We start from the raw sequence: 19,716 nt of genomic DNA, 5'->3' as shown, positions 1-19,716 counted from the left end.
ATAGACAGAAAAAGAGAAAGATAGATATAGAGTGTTTTTTTTTTTTTTGAGGGGAAACTCCAGAAGCACTTCTTCTTTGAAAGTACAAGCTAACTTAGATTTAATTCAAGGTCATACATTAAAGTGATGAGATCACAAATGTTAGATATATAGAAAAAATTGAATGTAAAGGAATATGATGTGTTAATTCTGCCTGCTTTACAGAAATTTGAAGATATTAAGAGTGTATTAGAAATTCCTATGACTCACCTAGAGTCACTGAGAAATCATATGCATGTTTATGATTTTAAAATGTAATCTACCTTTCCCATCATTGTATGCTTCCCGATAGCCATTGATTTGTGGTCACTGGGATTGAGTTTCAGTTTATCATTGTTTCCACTTGAGGACACTTAATTTTTGCTTAAATTGGTAACTTAGTTGGGGTTGGGGTGTTATTTAGGTGGGGTCTCAGTGAAAATGCTGTCATGGACATTTTGGGTGCTTGGTAGTTTATCTCAAAACCAAGGCTTCGATCTCTAAAGGCTATGGATACTGACTTAATGGTTTGCCTTGGTTTTTGAAAAACTGAGACTGTTTCAAGGCGCCACTGCAGACTGCCAGAATAGATATTTGTTTTTCACGCTTTTCTCTATGTGCTTGAATTTTAGGAGTCTTTGAGTTAGCAGGAAGGATATTTGAGTTACCTTGTAATGCTTTCCAGTTTCAGAAGTAGGAGTAGACTGTAGGAGAATGTTATTGATAGTCTGAGATACACATAGCTAAGGTTCTCAGGATTTTTCTAAGACTATAATATGAATTTTTTAAATAAGTTTGTGGCAATATGTGATATTTTCTTTTTCTTTCTTTCTTCTTTTTTTTTTTTTTTTTTTTTTTCCTGAGACAGAGTCTCACTCTGTCACCCAGGCTGGAGTGCAGTGGCGCAATCTGGGCTCACTGCAAGCTCCTGCCTCAGCCTCCTGAGTAGCTGGGACTACAAGTGCCCACCACCACTCCTGGCTAATTTTTTGTATTTTTAGTAGAGTCGGGGTTTCACCATGTTAGCCAGGATGGTCTCGATCTCCTGACCTCGTGATTCACCCGCCTTGGCCTCCCAAAGTGCTGGGATTACAGGCGTGAGCCACCGCACCCGGTCGATATTTTCTTACATAAAAGTTACAGAATAAGCAAACAAAACAAATTCTTACCTTCTTGGGTAACTGGAAAATCTAGCCAATCCTCTGAATTGGAACGTATTAATAATAGTGCTTTCATGGAACCAATATTCTTCATTATAAGGTAGTAGAGTCAAGCAGTGAGATAACCAGTGTGGGGTACTTTGATATGATTAAAGCCTTCATTTTCTGAAATTATATGGTTTTTTTTTCCTACATAATCCTAGCAGACTAATACAGTTAAGAATTTTTTCTTTTTTTTGTAAGGAATTTAAAGCAACTTGAGCTTTCTCGTGAGTTGCCATTTCTAACAGCATGATTTTAGGGCCATTTTGCATGGATTACCTTGTACTTTATATGTGGCCAACACATGCCATCAGCATGGACAATTGTTCTTGCAGCTAATCATTGTTCAAGATGCGGACTTTAATTTATGCTTCAAAAGTCCTTTCAGCCACTAGTGGAAAATTGGCATTTTTCTTTGAAATACAAGATAGGACAAACAGAACACGAGGGAGCCCGAAGCTATTCTATCTTACTGCTGTTGAAATGCTGTTACTGTTTACAATTAACTAGGAAATGTAAAGTATGAAGGGGATTAATGTGGGTACTAATATTTTCTGAGTTTTCATATTTGAGTTACTGTGTAAGTAACATAATCTCTTACTTTTAGGACTTCACAATTAAATACAGGAAGATGGATAATATGAAGCTTTTGCTTTCAAAGTTAGTTTGTATGTTCATCTATTGATCTTTCTTTTGTTTTTAATTCTCCAACTTGTTTTGCAAGTACATTAATATTCCTTCACTAAAAGATAATTCATAGATTGTTTTACAAATATGAATGAGAAAGTCAGGACAAAGGTAGTTGAAACCAGAGATAGGTTGGATCCCAAAGTAAAGTTTATGAGGGCCAGCCTACACATTTGAGTCTGCCAATGCAGAGAGGGCCACATGTGGTTCAGATTCAAGGAAGTAAAGAGAAATAAACAAAACTGAAAATAGTTCTTCTGAGACTTCTCCCGAGTGCTTGCTATATTACCAAAGTAAACATTATACCTACGATTCAACACATATATATTGCTTATCTACTGTGTGTTAATCACAGTCCTTGATGCAGGGAATATAATGACAACAACCTAAACACATGCTTGCTCTAACAAAATGTTGTTTAGTGGGGGATACTGACAGCAATTCAGTGTAAAATGCTGCAAACTACAAGAGGGTGAGTCCAGTATAATAATAACACTCTACAAATCTCTCTCAAAGAGTTTTAAAAGGCCATGTCTTACAATGTCCCCAAAGTAGGACAATGAACTGGAGTCAAAGAACAATTTAGAAAAAAAGTAATTTTGGATCATGTCCTGCAATGGTGCAGTTGTGCCCTATTCCCTGGTCATTGTGTTTAATCCAAAGATCAATGTTAGAATAGCTGATGGATTCTAGAGGAAGCAACAGTCTACAGAGGAAAGGGCGAGCAGGTGCTCTCTCCAATCTGTATATCAAAGCACATAAAGATTAATCATTTAAACGGGAAAAACAGATTCTGTTTTATTGAAGATTCTAAACCTCAACATAAGCTTGTTCAGGAAAAGAATGCCCAGGAAAAAGCATAACTGACTAGGAGCCATAAAAATCACTATGGTAATGGTGAGGGATGTGTGTGTGTGTCTGTGTGTTTATGTATGTGATGAATGATCCCCTCTTTCAATATATACTTATTCCCGGCTGAATTTTGAGGAGCTATAGATATCTTAGCTTTTTTTTTTCTTTTCTCCCATTTATTTATTTTGATTTTTTGGCTATTCTTGTCCTTCTGTATCTTCGTATTCTAGATCTTATAAAGGTGCAGCAAGTGTGGCAATAAGCAGACTGAGGAAGGCATAAAGGGTCTGATGTGGAGCAGAGAAGGCAGAGGTGGCTGAGGGTTTGGAGTAAAATCGAGAATGGCCATGAAGATCTGACCAAGGAGCTCTGAGATTGAGAAGGAATTAGAACAAAGTCCATAGGGAAGTTGAGAAAATTGGCAGAAAATTTGAAGAGGAGGGTTTCAACAGGAGATGATCAAAATTAAAAAAAAAAGAAAGAAAGAAAACAGAAAAATTAGGGAGAATTCATTTTGAACCTCTGAATCATGATCTTGGGTGTCCCAGACTGAAGTATCAGAGAGCCCAAGGTCCCAGAGGCACTGTACAGACACGAGAGCCAATGGAACTTAGACTATCACCCCCTCTCCAGCTTAGGTACTCATCCATATGCAGTAACTGATGTAAATCACCAGATGTTCTTTCCTTTGGTAGTAAAATATATGATTTAATGTATACATATATATTTTTTAAAAATAGAAATAATTTAAAATCATAAGGATACAATTAAAAATGAAATAATTGGAGCTTCCATTTTTATCTTCAATATTCAGAAAGAACTGTTTGTTGGAAACTTTTTTAACCACATGAAATTCTCTTGAATGCAGTGATTCAAAGTCTTGAATAGTCATACTATATATAAAATCTGCCTTAGTGCAGACCCAATAAAAATAAAAGCAAGCCCTTTTTATTAACATTTTACTTAACTTGTTTTGAATGAAGCAGGCATGCATCAAGAACATTTCCTTTAAAAATGATCAAGTAGTAAATAAAATTTGAATGTTTGGTGTAATTTTCACTTACATGCTTTGCAGACCTGTTTCATGCAACATTCTGGGATGATGGACAATATTCCCTATGTTAAGTATAGTAGCTACTAGCTACATAGAGCTATTGAGCATTTAAAACAACTGAGAGGCCGGGCGCAGTGGCTCTGGCCTGTAATCTCAGCACTTTGGGAGGCTGAGGCAGGCGGATCACAAGGTCAGGAGATCGAGATCATCCTGGCCAACATGGTAAAACCCCATCGCTACTAAAAATACAAAAATTAGCTGGGTGTGGTGGCACGTGCCTGTAGTCCCAGCTACTTTGGAGGCTGAGGCAGGAGAATCACTTGAACCCAGGAAGTGGAGGCTGCAGTGAGCCGTGATCACGCCACTGCACTCCAGCCTGGGCAACAGAGTGAAACTCTGTCTCAAGAACAACAACAACAACAAAAACAAAACCATAACTGAGAAAATGAATTTTTCACTTTGTTTAATTTTAATTAATTTAAATTTAACAGCCACACTATTTTCACAATTTTGTAGTTATGCTCATTATAATTAAATGTTCATTTTCTTTTGCCACTCTTCCTCCAAAAGACTCAAAGGTCCCTAAGGACCTGTAATGCCTTATACATTTTTTTGACATAGAAGAGATTATCTTTCTTCCTCTCTTTCCTCTCTCTCTCTCTCTGTTACTTTCTCTATATTTATTTCTGAATGTTTATAAGCATTTACTGACAGTCTTCTCATTTCTTTCTTCTTTTTTTAATGCAATTAACTGAATACTTAGAAAATACAAATTACTATAATAAGTTCTGTGAGGAATTTATGACACGTTTCATGATTTGGAGTTTAAGGTTTAGTGTTCTGCTACTGGCATGTACCAGGTTGAGAGGCACAGAGTTTCCATACTTGGTAACTACTTATGTGAAGTCACAGCTTGTATCAATAACTTAAAATTGATCATTAGAGAAATTCAAATCAAAACCACAATGAGATATCATCTCACACCAGTCAGAATGGCCATTATTAAAATGTCAAAAAATAACATGCCGGCAAGGTTGTGGAGAAAAAAGTATGCTTATACACTGTTGATAGGAGTGTAGATTAGTTCAACCATTGCAGAAAGCAGTATGGCAACTCCGCAAAGAGCTAAAAGCAGAGCTACTATTCCACCCAGCAATCGCATTACTGGGTACATATACCTACAGTACTAGAAATTTTTCTACTGTAGGTCAGGTGCAGTGGCTCACGCCTGTAATCCCAGTACTTTGGGCAGCTGAGGTGGGTGGAGTGCTTGAGTCCAGGAGTTTAAGACCAGTCTGGGTAACATGGTGAAACCCTCATCTCTACTAAAAATTAAAAAAAAAATTAGCTAGGTATGGTGGTGCAAGCCTGTAGTCCCAATTACTGAGAAGGCTGAGGTGGGAGAATTACCTGAGCTCAGGAGTTTGAGGCTGCAGTGAGCCGTGATCATGCCACTGCACTCCAGCCTGAACAACTGGAGTGAAACCCTGTCTAAAAAAAAAAAAAAAAAAAAAAAAGACATCATTCTATCATAAAGATACATTCACATGTATGTGAATGGTCATTGCAGCGCTATTGACAATAGCAAGGATATGGAATCAACCTAGATGCCCATCAATGACAGATTGGATAAAGAAAGAGTGGTACATATGTACTGCGGAATATGCAGCCATAAAAAAAGAACAAGATCATGTCTTTTGTGGGAACATGGATGGAGCTGGAGGCCATTATCCTTAGCAAACTAACACAGGAAAAGGAAACCAAATACCGCATGTTCTCACTTACAAGTTGGGAGCTAAATAATAAAAACAATGAACACAAAGAAGGAAACAACAGACACGGGGGTCTACTTTATGGGGGAGGGTGGAGGAGGGAGAGGAGCAGAAAAGATAACTATTGGGTACAATGCTTAGTACCTGGGTGACGAAATAATCTGTACAAGTCCCCGTGACACGTGTTTGCCTATGTAACAAATCTTCACATGTACCCCGAACCTAAAATAAAAGTAAAAAGGGAAAACAATGAATTAAAAAAATTTGTGGGCTGTATCAATAACTTTTGTTCAGTGATTTCACCCTCAAAAATTCAAAAGATAATGGAACATTCCTTGGTATTTAATAACTTAAGAATTTAAGTCTGCATAATTCAAATTCTATAAAAAAAGTAAATTAAATGTAAGTTCTGAGCTCTTATCCCATTGACTATGGATCCCGTTGGCATTTATACTTAATACACTATTAAAATAACTTCACACTGGTGATGTACTGAGTGACAGTTTGACAGCTCAAAATTCTGATGGGACATGCACATCTCTTGTACAACTAGGTTTAAAGCTCTGTTTTGCATATTTACAAGCTTGGGACATAGTGAAACTTACAGCAGGGATCTAAAATGTAATCGCAGTTGAGAAACATGAATCCTCTCTTTCCATGGAATTTAATTAAACATTTCTATTATTTTTGTTTCTAACTCACCTGTCAAGGTGTGAATTAAGGTAAGCACAGTAATAAAATCTGAAATGAAATAAACAATCAGAATTTTTAAATCAGGTGGTCACAATTAAGTAGACATTGATAAAAATGTGTACCAAATAGATGCTTGGTGTTTTAAAATGAACAATTTTTTTTAAAAAAGCATTTAAAACATTTTTTTTGGTCAACATTCATCACTGGAATTGGGTCCCAACAGTGAAATACATGGCTTGCCTATATATACACTAGTATCTGTCCATGTATCAGTATAAAAGCACAATGATGAATGGGAAAACATTTTTTAAAAAGAATTTAAAATATAATGAACCTGAAAAAATGTCACTGAATCTAAAGAGAAGTATTCCACTTTTGTGGGACCTCATCTTTAAATGTTGGGTTTTTCTTTAAAACATACAGCCTTAGGACCTGTTATATGATAATGAGAAGAAGCAAAAAAATTTGACTGCAGCGTACCTGAACTTGTTTTAATGGAGGTTTTGTGGGCATATTTTACAGAATGAATCATCCAGACAACATTGAGGGAATTAATTTTTGCCTCACACAGCTCCAGGTACTTAGAAAGTGGTCAGTAAATTTTGGTTGAATCAATAACAGTACGCAATTTCATGTTAGGGCTACTGCCATCAGCACCTGGCATAATCCTCTCTATTCTCTTCACTATGTAGTTAAGCCATCAAACTTTTAGATTGTGTCATTATTGATGGTGAATAGGAAGTGAAATGATTAAGCCTCCCTACCCTCAAAGAATGTTGTCTTACTTGGCTCAATTATTGATGAACAGTATCCTGTGAGCTTCCCCGTTATTTGTTAATGCTACCACAGAGACTAAATTGATATAAAGTATTAATTACAGTTTTTAAAATTAACCTAAGAAAATAATTTTTAAGGAAAGTTTTTCTTGTTTGAAACATCAAGTTTGTATAGTAATACTTGATTTTGTAACGTTGAGTCTCAACGTGTACCTCTCATATTTGTAAGAAGCCAGAGAGAAGGATTCTGGAAACTTCCATGGAAACAGTGGTACTGCCCATGACTGGGTTACACATCTGGGGGAAAGGAGAATTGAGAAGATTATATTTAACACAGAATTTGTTTGGAATATATATATATATATATATATATATATATATATATATATATAGTTGTTGTTGTTGTTGTTTGTTGTTGTTGTTTTGTTTTGTTTTGTTTTTTGAGATGGAGTCTCGCTCTTGTTGCCCAGGCTGGAGTGCAATGGCGTGATCTCAGCTCACTGCAACCTCCCCGCCTTCTGGGTTCAAGCGATTCTTCTACCTCAGCCTTCCGAATAGCTGGGATTACACGCATGCACTACCACACCCGGCTAATTTTTTTGTATTATTAGTAGAGATGGTGTTTCATGCCTGTAATCCCAGCACTTTGGGAGGCCGAGGCAGGCAGATCACCTGAGGTCAGGAATATTTCAAATTATAGGAAAAACTACCAGAGACAGGTCAATGGAATATTTATATCATTGAAAACATGTTTTCAACAGGTGCAGTTTTGGTATCATTTGTCTCAACATTCAAATCTCTCAGTTTTTACAAGAACGTCTCTAGATGGAAACTTGCAAAAGCAAGGCAAAATAATCAGATTCTCCGAATCTCAGTGGAGCCACGCAAAAATTGATCTCATTGCAGAAGCGGGAGAATCTACTCTACCTTTTCAGGTAAGCACATACGAAATTAATACAACTCAACAGAAGACACTTATTTAATGCTAATCCTTTCAGATAACAATATAACACACATAGCTCATACCTTTTCAGGTGAGCACATATGAAATTAATACAATGCAACAGAAGACACTTATTTAATGCTAATCCTTTCAGATAACAAAATAACACACGCAGCTCATGAATTTATTCAACATTAATGAAGCAAACACATTCAGAGATCAAACACATGATCTGTGATGAGCAGAGAGGTTGTTTTGACTATGCACTTAAGACATGTGTAGAATAGTGGCAAAAATGGAGATAAGAAATGAATAAGATGGCAGAGAGAAGAGTAACTTAAAATCATTTCTAAGTGAAGACATTGGATTATATGATGTAGTGAAAAAAAAGTCTGACGTGGGCTGTAATATTTTAATCCTATTGCCTCACTTTCTGCTGCCTGGTAACATTGAGAATGTTATCCACCTTTGGGAACTGGAGGACATTATACAAAGTGAAATAAGCCAGGCACAGAAGGACAAATATGGCAGATTCTCACTCATGTGTGGGAACTAAAAAGTTGATCTCATGGAGGTAGAGAGGAGAATGGTGGTTACTAGAGGCTGAGAAATGTGGGGAGGAGGAGGTTAGGAAGGGAGGTTTGTTAATGGTTAAAAAATGTAGTTAGTTAGATAGAAGGAATAAGCTGTAGTGTTTGATAGCACAGTAGGGCAATTATAACAAGTTATTATGTATTTCAAAATATTTAGGGGATAAGATTTGGAGAGTTCCCAACACAAAGAAATGAGAAGTGTGTGAGGAGATGGTATCCCAATTACCTTTATTTGATAGTGCCACATTATATGCATGTATCAAAATATCACATTTACCCCATAAATATGTACAACTACTATGTATTAATAAAATATAATAATAAAAGAAGGCAATTGTATCTTGTCAAATGGGTGTTCTAATTTCTACCTTCCTGTATATAAGTCTTCTGGATGACATTTGAAAAGAGCTATTTTGGAAACTAGATTGGATGGAGTGGAATATGGTGGAAAGCACACTGTTTTGGAGTCAGTGGTCTGAGTTTTAGTCTCTGCTCTGCTCATTGGTTGCTAAGTGACTGTGTAAATATTGTCTTTGTGCATCAAATTTCCTAACGTGTGAAAACCAGTGATGATAAAAGCAATACTCCAGGGGAGTCTGAATATTAAAGATAATATAGCTAAAATGGCAGCCATGAACATGGGCTCTGGAAACTTGGGTTCAAGTTAAAGGGTTGGGGGTGGTGGCTCATGCCTGTAATCCCAGCGCTTTGGGAGGCTGAGGCGGGTGGATCACGAGATCAGGAGATCGAGACCATCCTGAGTAACACGGTGAAACCCCACCTCTACAAAAAATACAAAAAATTAGCCGGGCATGGTGGCACGTGCTTGTAGTCCCAGCTACAAGCTGGGACTGGAGGCTGAGGCAGGAGAAACACTTGAACCTGGGAGGTGGAAGTTGCAGTGAGCCGACATGGCGCCACTGCACTGCAGCCTGGGCAACAGAGTGAGACTCCATCTTAAAAAAACAAAAACAAAAAAGTGTATGATTATAGGGAAGTTACCGAAGCCCTCTATGCCTCTTTCATTAGTGGGGTGTGAGGATAATAGTTGGGGATTTAAGGTCATCTCATCCTCATTTCTGAACAAATTGAGATAAATATAGAGGTTAAACAGTTAGAGAATACATATTTTGGAGCAGATGGCTTTAGAATGTAGAGTCACTTATTTAAAATAATGCTTGATCTTAGAATAAATAGAATTACCCAGAGGACAATTGACTGTGCTGGAGAAATATAGAGCTCATACTCTAGGTGAAGTCTCTTACCTTTAGCCAGAGATAATATCAGTGTGCATGCCTCCTGAGGACAGGCTGGCTCCCAATAGTGGGTGTTGAATGGGAGAAGAGGATGAATCGAGCTCCCCCAGGTTACTCTTCTAACTTCACAGTCAGGTAAATCTTCCTCCTCCCACGGAGTGAGGGGTAAGTAACAGCAATGTTACTACAGTGAACCACCTCCCCATGAAAGCAGGAAGACTAGGGCATAAGCATCAACTGTAATCAATTACTGTTCTCTACTTTATAGAGTTATTGTGAGGATTATATGGTGTATACTTGTAAAGCACATGGAAGCAAATCTGGCACAAACACAGAATTCAGCTGTTTTTATTGCTGTAGTTATTCCTTGGATATTGTCTGGAAATAGTAGACACTCAATACATCTTAGTGTTCTCTGTTTTATAAAGGGAATTCCCGCTTGATCAGAACTCTAGGCTTGATCATTAAAGGCTTCTTTACTCAGTGAAGGTCCCCAACGTCCCTTCTCAAAGATCAATTTATTCTATTCTCCTATTTAATGGACAAAGACATCATGAATACTAGCAGCTCTTAATTGGGAAGCATTTGACACAAAGGCTGGTCATGGAATCATTTTGGTGTCAATCTCCATTGCAAGGAGCAGGGAAATGAAATCAGAACAATTTGATCTTTTGCCTCCTGCATTTATATTCTATAGAAAATTGTTTTCATTCGGTTTGCTTTGAGTTAGAATGAAACTCACCAAGAAGATCGTTCAGAGTTTGTCATTAATTGACATATTGAGAAGAAAATAGAATGTCATTTCTAGCAGTAAGTGATTTAGAAATATGAGTTGAAACACATGCCATTTCTGTCTACAGCTGGAAGCTCTCATGGACCCATCAGCATTACTGAAGAGTTTCAGTGAATGCAATTTTTGTTTTCTCTTTAATGTTCTCCTTTTTGGATATAGTAATGGTTTTGCTTTGCAGTGCAAATGGAGACTATCCCTTATTATCTGGGGGCATATTAACTAGTTTGTAGATGGGCAGTGGTTTGGTTAGATTCTGTGATTTGGCTGCAATGGATGCGTGAGGGTTTCTAACCCAGCCCTGCTCCTCCCTCTCCCTTCATCCCCCTGCTGGTGGCTCAGCACCTTGTGTTGCTTTTTCTCTCCAATCAGCCTCAATGCTGAGTTCTTTCGAGGCCTCGGCCACATTGAATTCACCCCAGAGAAGCTAAGACTTTTCCTCTGTGTCTCCCCACTTAATCTGCCTATGAGTTGGCTACAGCACACATTTATTTTGGAAACTACAGACGAGTAAAAGAAAAATAAGAAAAAAACATCCCCTCACATTTCACTCTCAAGAAGCCCATGACAGCCCTATAATATCCAATCAGCAATTTAGAAAATTAAGTTTGGAAAGCAATAAGCTTTTTAAAAATGAGTTTAGAGGCAAAACCCAAGCTTCCCTGAACCACTGTGAGGCCTTTAGGCAGCTGATTTCATGATAGGTTTGATTAAACAGTGCTGCCCCCAATCTCCCAGAGGGTGTCATGTAATAAACACTCTCGGTGTTATGTTACCATTCTCAGCTCTGAGCTATTCACATTTCAAAACTCATCTGGCCCCAAAGACTTTAGATAAGGAACTGTGGACTTGCATTGATGTTCTGCTGTGAATCAGTCTGGATTTTATACATACACAATATATAAAAATAGATACACTTGCACAGATACATACATGGTAATATTTAATCCATGAGTATTGCATATATTTACTATTAAATATTTCTAACTAGTAGTTAAAACAGAGAGAAACAAATACCTAAATACAGCTCAGGATTAACTAATGTTAACATTTTGTTTGCTTATAATGTTAAAGTTTGTTTGCTTATGAAGATGCAACTTTTGTCTTCCTTGTATCTCTCTCCATCCCATTTCTTATCCTCTGCAGAAAAAAAAAGATGCTAATGTTATGCTGGCTTTAACCTGATTTCTCTGAGTGTATTTTTAAAGATATGAAAATATACATGAGGATTCTAGCTAGGTACAGTTCTACTTTGTTCTTTTATCGACAACAAATGAAAAAGATATTCTCCCTACAAATAGTTAATCTAGCTTTTTAAATATTCAAATATTTAAAGTTTGTCTTCTTGGATATAGGCTAGGATTTAAGATTAGTAGCCTGAATCATTTAAGGGTGACCTTAGTCATTGTCTAGCTTTCAGTTCCACGTGACTAAGCTCTGAACATATTTATACAGTACAGTGTAATCCAGTCCAAATATTGGAAAGAAGAAAGACATCAAATCACGTGACCTCTGTGTTCCCTTTTAGCCATGAAATTCTGATTCAGTGTGGTTCTTTTGATGTCAATTGTAGACAGTATAACAGAATACAGATTGCTTTGGGTTTCATAGCAAATAAGCACCCCAAGTTAGGTAGGGCATTTGCTCTTCCTGCTGGCAAAGAATTAGGTTTACTGTTTTCTCTGTAAGAACAGCAAATTAATGACATTTCAATATTCCCTCTATTTCTTGTGAGAGTTTATTGGAAAAATTTAGGTCAAAGAGTTAATAGCATTTTTCAAATCTGTTTTAACTTGGCCTGCTCACTTGCTATGTTCAGCTTTTCACACAAATAGATTCTTTTAATATTTCTTTTCCCCCCAACTGTTGTGCTGTTTTAGTATCTCAAGGTGGCACTTTTTCTGAGTAGTCCATTGATTTCAAGTTGCTCTACTTTCTTCGAGCTTCCCATTAAAATGTAATTGTATCATATTTTAGATTTCATTTGGAAATGAACCTTTTGTGAAATTTCACACAATGATGGATACCATGTTCTCTCTTTATCGGAGTCAATGATATAAATCAATAACAATTTCCTGACATTATTTGACGATTCAGTGAAGGGTAAGATTCATAACACAAAAGTAAAAGGTGATCGAGTCTCCGTAAAGTTGCTGTGTCCTTGGCCTGCTTAATCTAGAGCTGCATGAAATCTTGTTTCTCCAGACAGCCCTATTCTGCAGCATCCACTAAAGCCCAGTTATCTCTTTATTTCATTAGAGAGATGCAGGATAGTATAATCATTAATGGCTCAGCTTACATATTTTTCTTACTTGACATGTGACATTCAACCAATTACTTCTATTCTCTAATCTTCTGTTTCTTTCACCTTAAAATAAGACGAAAATAGCATCATCTTCACAGGATTAAAACAAGTGAATGTGACTGGCATATAGTAAGTGCTAAATAAAAGGTGGCTGCTGCTCTTATTATTGATACCATCATCATTCTTCAAAAATTAATATATTCCTACTACTCTCTACTCCTTCTTACTATATCTCTATTTTCTCTTGGATTCATATTCATTTTTTGCTCCTGTTATTTTTTTTGAAAACAAGATTTCTATGTTAATTGCGTATTTGTCTGGAAAAGCACCTGAGTTTTGCACTTGTAAAAAGTAATCACTTGATTATGAACATTTATGAATTTTTGTGGTTCCTAAAAGCAAGAAATTATTTTGTTCATAGAAGGAATAATATAATTGAATAAAACAGAAATCAACAAGATCCCAAAAAATAGTTTTAGAAGAGTGAGTCATCTAATTCAATTTAAAATGTAAATTATTCAATTACCTTGAGAATCTTATCAAATGAGGTTTTCACTCTTCCTCCATCTGTGGTTGAAACAGCTCTTCTGAGTGACCTCTTTCTCACTTACTGATTACCAATTGATGCTGACTGTAGTTCCGAAAGGGAATTGGTCACAACATTTTATATATATATATATATATATGTATATATATACACACACACATATATATATACACACACATATATATGTGTCTATGTGTGTATATAAATACACACACTATATATGTCTATGTGTGTATACATATACACACATATATATGTGTATGTGTGTATATATACATGTATACACGTATATACGTATATATACGTGTATATACGTATATATATCATATAATATATGATGTATATACGTATATATATCATATATACATATATGTATATATATATCAGTTTGGTTATATATATACATATATACACATATATACATATATACACATATATACGTATATATGATATATATCATAATATATGATATATACATATATGTGATATATATATCATATATGTGTATTTACACATATATGTGATATATATATCATATATACATATATGTGTATATATATCAGTTTGGTTATGTATATACATATATACACATATATACACATACATATATATACATATATACACATATATACATATATATACATATATATGTATATGTATATGTATATATCAGTTTGGTTAAAACCAGCAATAAAAAATAGGAACAGCCAAGGTGATTTTGAAACCATGAGATGGTCATTATTTACAGGTGTAACAGACATTTTTTGAAGGAAGTAATTGCTTGTATTTTAAAATTCGTATGATTTTAATTAATGGTAGAATTACAATTTCTAATTGTATAATTATGAATTTAACTATGTAGAAGTCAGCAAGCAAAATATAGATGACCTAATATTATTTTTATTTGGCTTTTGAAGTCGGATTTATCCTTCCATTTTAATATGAATATCTAAAGGAACCTGGTGGGTCCCTTCAGGTAAAATAATGTAACCACATTTTAAAGACTACCTCAGGATTTTACTTCACCTCATCCCAGGGCCCACCTATTCCATTCAAATAATGTGAGCGTGTACCTCTTTAGGAGCATAGAGAAGTGCCTCAAACTGTCGTTTTTTTTTTTTTCTCCAGTTTTCTCTGAGTAGCACAGACCTTCAAATATGATGGTCAACAAATGCTTGTCTAATGAGTCTGAAGAATTAAACATCTATTTTAGTTGACATCAATGCAAGATGTATTATAATAATGAATATAGAAAAACTCTTTCAAAAGTTAAGCTGTCCAAAAAAATCACAGTCACTTAATGGTATTAAACACAATATATTTCTAAAGTACAATACTTGTGTATATTTTACCAAGATCCTTCTTCAAAACCTATGTTATTTTCTGCCTCTGGAATGAAGGCTAAATTTTTAGTTTAAGATTCTACTGAAATCATCTCTAATCAGAATCTTAAAAAAATATTATGTACATCACATTAAAATATCAAAAATTGCAAATAAAGCAACAGTCCCTGCTGACCACCCTCATCACCCACCATAGATTTTATCTTGAGTATCTTTAGATACAAGTTTATTTTTACTTCCAGTCCATTTTCTATTTACTTAATATGTATAAATGTTCCACATATACTTGGAAATCTAAACCATTGTATGTTTTCAGCCTAAGTAATATTATACTATAATATTTTTCTGTAACTTAATTTTTTTACTCCAAAACACATGTTGAATTTCTTTCCATAATGACACATGGCGATAAATATTATTTTTAACTGGTATAGTATTTCGCACTATTGATTGATTCATTCACATGTAAGTTCTTTCCTGTCATTTGTCATCAAAACCAGCACTGAAATAAACATTCCTGCACAAGCCTTCATGTGTATACCTTTGAGTGTCTCACTAGGATAAATGGCAAGAAATTAACTCAATTTTTATAGTCTATGCAATTTTTCTTTTTAACAAATGCTATCTAGTTTCTCTCCAATTGAGCTGTACCAACTCATGGAATTTTCCTCTCCATCTATTATCTGATTAATTTGTTGTTGTCTTAAAATCTTATACTCCGTTAACACCCATCAACATTTTCTAAACACACCATACACTTTCTCATCTCTGTGTTTTTGCTGCGATTGCTGCCTCAGTTTCTCGAGGTAAAATGTTTTGCCCAACAAAATTTGGTATCATGGAGGCTTACTATTACTTTTCCACCAAATCTTTTCCCAAACTCTCATTATTGGCAGAAATAATGAAGTGTCTTCTTTGAGTCTCCTAGGATCTTATACTTATTTCTTATACAGCATTTATGATGTAGGGTAGTGAATGTATCATACGAAGTGTAGGAGAGGAAAAGTAATACCGTTTCCTCACTCATCACAAGGGACATGGCTGGAACCCCTATAACAAAAGAGAGGTTAAAAAGAAAAAAAATAACAAATTTACTAACATTTTATGTGACATAGGGGCCTCCAAAAACAAAGGCCTGAAGACCAGGGAAAACTCTCTATGTTTATGCTTAAGTTCAACAATGAATGGACAATCATGAAGAAATACAAATGGACAGAAAGAATATGATCTCATTGTAAAAACTTGGAGAGAACTCAGCAAAGATCTTTATGGGCCTCTCTGTGTAGTGTTTCTTTCATCCAGGTATAGATAGGGTAGGACACCAGTTAAATGAGGTTCTTATGGCCTATTTTGAGGAGAAGTAAGCCGGATAATTCCTTTATGGCTGGCTCTCACAAAGGAAAGAGAGGGGAAGGCAGAGAGGGACTCCAAGCTGCTATATTTTGGGACAGCATGTTCTGACTCCAAGGTGTTGTATTTTGAGATAGCATGTTCTGAGCCCTGGCACAAGTAAATTTAATGATCCTGGAGATTGGAGACCCTCCTTGATAGGATAGAAATGTACCTTCTGTCTGTGTCCTGGACTGGTGGTCCACTATGCAGGTTCATAAGATTCCTGGCATAAATTACTTCTTCCTTTCCCTCCTTTCTCTCTCTCTCTCTCTCTCTTTTTTTCTTCTTGGAATAACAACATAATATGAGTAATTAACAAGAAAGAAAACAAATTATATCAGTCATTATTCAGCGTTAGAATAAACTAAAATTAAATAGATGTCTCTGAGTGCTTCAGCATATGAATATTATCAACCACTGTATGTGGTTATTGATGTGTGCTTTACTACAGTGAGTATGTTTCTGTGTATGTATATAATATATATTATGTTTGTATGAATGTATATAATATTTAAATATTTTAATATGGAAATAAATCATTGCCTTCAGCACACTGATTACAAATCAATTCATATCTCAATTAAATTGAGTTGTAAGTCACACAGTTGATTACCCCAAAGAGCTCATTATAAATGCATATGACTCTTAATGGCTCCAATGAGAAGAGAGCCCTTCACTCGTGATGAATGTTACCACTTTAATTGAAACAAGGTTACCTTTGGCATTAAGGTACATAAGACGCTGTCAAAGCAGTTATGGTTTTATAAATTTAAATTAGGATGTTCTGGTCAGAACAGTTTTCTAAAATTAGATTGGAGAATGGGACAGATGTAAATAGGGTTCCTCTACACAAAGAAATATGATTGTAAGACATTACTTTTGTGATGTGTTTTTAACAGTTTTATCTTTCTGTAATTATAGTTAATTTTGGAAGCTACTGTTTTGTCATCAAATGCTACCGTTGCTCTAGATGACGTCAGTGTGTCCCAGGAATGTGAAATTTCCTATAAATCACTACCAAGGACCAGTACACAAAGCAAGTGTAAGTTTTCCCTTGTCGTTGTTGCTGTTTTAAACATTGAATTAAGCTCTTCTCAGTATCAAAATATAAAATGTATTAGAGTCACGAATACCTAATACAGGGTGTGGATTATATCACTTGTTCTTGAAACCTAAAATATATATATATATATATATATTTTAAAAGGTAAACAACTGGTCTAGTCCTTAGGCCTCTCTTCCAGTAATATGGAAAATATTCTATGCTTGCAGCTGAAATTATTGCATCCAAATATTTTAATTATAAATATTATGAAAAAATTATAATTATTTTGCATATTTTAAATACACTTTTATAAATATTCACTTCTCCATTAATTTTATTCAGAACTTCAAATGAGCATGTAATAATATTCATATTTCAGGATCACCCAGGAGTTCAAAAAAAGCAAAAAGCTTGTGTTTGGGAAAATGATGTAAGGCCAACCAAAATTTAAAACTGGACCTTAAAATTCTGTGTTTCTATTCAAAATTTAATATTTTCAAATCACAGATGGAGTTTGTCTAATTCTTTGACTAAATTTTTTGGAGAGAATATCAATTACAGGCCAGAAATGTTGCCATAAAAATGGATCTCATATAGTCAACTATGTATTTTAAAACCTAATCATTATTTAGATTCTGGGATCATGTACACATTGGAAGAATTTACACTATACCTTCAGTTACTTTCTCTTTCTAGTACTAATTGATGTTTCTCTCTGACCACTCCTACCCTCAGATCTCAATGAATCTGACAATATTAAAAATGTTTTCTGAAAAGTGTCACACTATATTTTTCTTAATCTGTATCTATGGAAAAGATTTGCATATGAAAATCAGACATACTGTATATTCCTAAGTTATATTTACTTAAACAACATATTTAGAGAGTGCAACAGTTGTATTCTTACAGGAGCTGAATGGACTAATCAAGAAAAATTTGGGTCACATGATTCTGGATTGAGACGATTAAAGAACTTTTAATTAAAGGTCCTTTATTAAAGATATTTTTCATTCGAGAGAGTGTATATTTCTGGGTGCTAACTTATATTGGGTTAATGTGTATTTACTTTTTTCAGAATGTGTATCCTGCATGCATAATAGACGATTCTAAGCTCTGCGCATGTGTTCATGCAAGTGTGTGTGTGTGCATGTGTGTGCGTGTCTGCCTGTGTGTCTGCATATGTGTGTGTGCATGCCTGTGTGTCCGTGTGTGTGCGTGCATGTGTGCATGTGTGTGTGCGTGTGCATGCGTGTGTGCATGCTTGTCTGTGCACATGTGTGTATGATTCTGATAGACACCGAGGAGTGCAGAGCATCAGATTTAATGATTCATTTAAAGATTCATGAGTTTGGCCAGGCGCGGTGGCTCACACCTGCAATCCTAGCACTTTGGGAGGCTGAGCCGGGCGGATCACTTGAGGTCAGGAGTTCCAGACCTGCCTGGCCAACATGGTGAAACCCTGTCTCTACTAAAAATACAAAAAAATTAGCCAGGGCATGGTGGCGGGCACCTGTAGTCCCAGCTACTCGGGAGGCTGAGGCAGGAGAATGGCGTGAACCCAGGAGGCGGAGCTTGCAGTGAGCCGAGATCGCGCCACTGCACTCAAGCCTGGGTGACAGAGCAAGATTCCTCTCAAAAAAAAAAAAAAAAAAAAAGATTCACGAGTTTTTAAGGGTTAAACAGGATTACCTTATTTTTGTTGTTTAATTAAAGATTTTCTTTCTCCTAATTAAATACCACATCACCAGAATCATAATAGCTGAAAAGCATTAAAGTTGGCATTGAAGAGCATTCTCTTGTAATGTAGTATTTGTAGGTATAGGGGCAGAAAGGTGTGACAAAAACCTTTCCTCACCCATCATAAGGGTCACAGCTGACACTCCGAGAATGAAAGACAGTTTAATGAGAGAAAAGCATAACAAATTTGTTTATCAAAGTTTTACTTGACACAGGAGCCTTCAGAAATGAAGATGCAAAGACCCAGAGAAAAGCATGTGCTTTATTTTATTTTTTCGTTTTTATTTGTTTTTCAGCCCCTTTTCCTATTTAGAAAACTGTGTATTTTTCTGCTTAGTTTTGGTGAAGAACAAACAGCCATTTTGAAATGTGATCGGACAAAAGGATATGATCCAATGGTAACAGACTGAGCAGGGAAACTTAGCAAAGCCTCTGTGTTCAGGGTCTCCTTGACTCCTTTGTGTAGAATTTCTTCACCCCTGGGAACAGGAAAGGACCCCTCTAGAATGAGGATCTTGTGACCTAATTTCAGGCAAGATAAGCCAGATAATTTCTTTATGACCAGCGCTCACAAAGAAAGGTCAGGGAAGATCAGAGTGACCTTGCTCCTGGGGTACCTCCCAATCTCCTTCAGTTCAAAGTACTTTGGGGCAGCCTTTCCTGAGCTCTTACCGAGGCAAAAGTGTGGTTAAAGGTTTTAAATCATTACTA

At 35.7% G+C, this 19,716-nt stretch overlaps 1 protein-coding gene across 1 annotated transcript in view; it reads left to right on the top strand.

Moving 5' to 3' along the window:
* LOC129143290 (MAM and LDL-receptor class A domain-containing protein 1-like) overlaps positions 1 to 17,383 on the top strand; it is a 30,890-nt gene extending 13,507 nt beyond the window's left edge. The window contains exons 4-5 of the mRNA XM_063790318.1: positions 7,816 to 7,989; positions 17,145 to 17,383. Coding sequence (XP_063646388.1) covers positions 7,816 to 7,989; positions 17,145 to 17,360 — 390 coding nt within the window. The 3' untranslated portion in view covers positions 17,361 to 17,383. The remainder of the gene's footprint in view (positions 1 to 7,815; positions 7,990 to 17,144) is intronic.
* Positions 17,384 to 19,716: the final 2,333 nt, after the last annotated feature.

Source organism: Pan troglodytes, chromosome 13, assembly GCF_028858775.2.
Source record: "Pan troglodytes isolate AG18354 chromosome 13, NHGRI_mPanTro3-v2.0_pri, whole genome shotgun sequence".
NCBI classification, from domain to species: domain Eukaryota; kingdom Metazoa; phylum Chordata; class Mammalia; order Primates; family Hominidae; genus Pan; species Pan troglodytes.
Note: the sequence above shows the minus strand (reverse complement) of the source record. Positions and strands in the feature narration are given on the sequence as shown.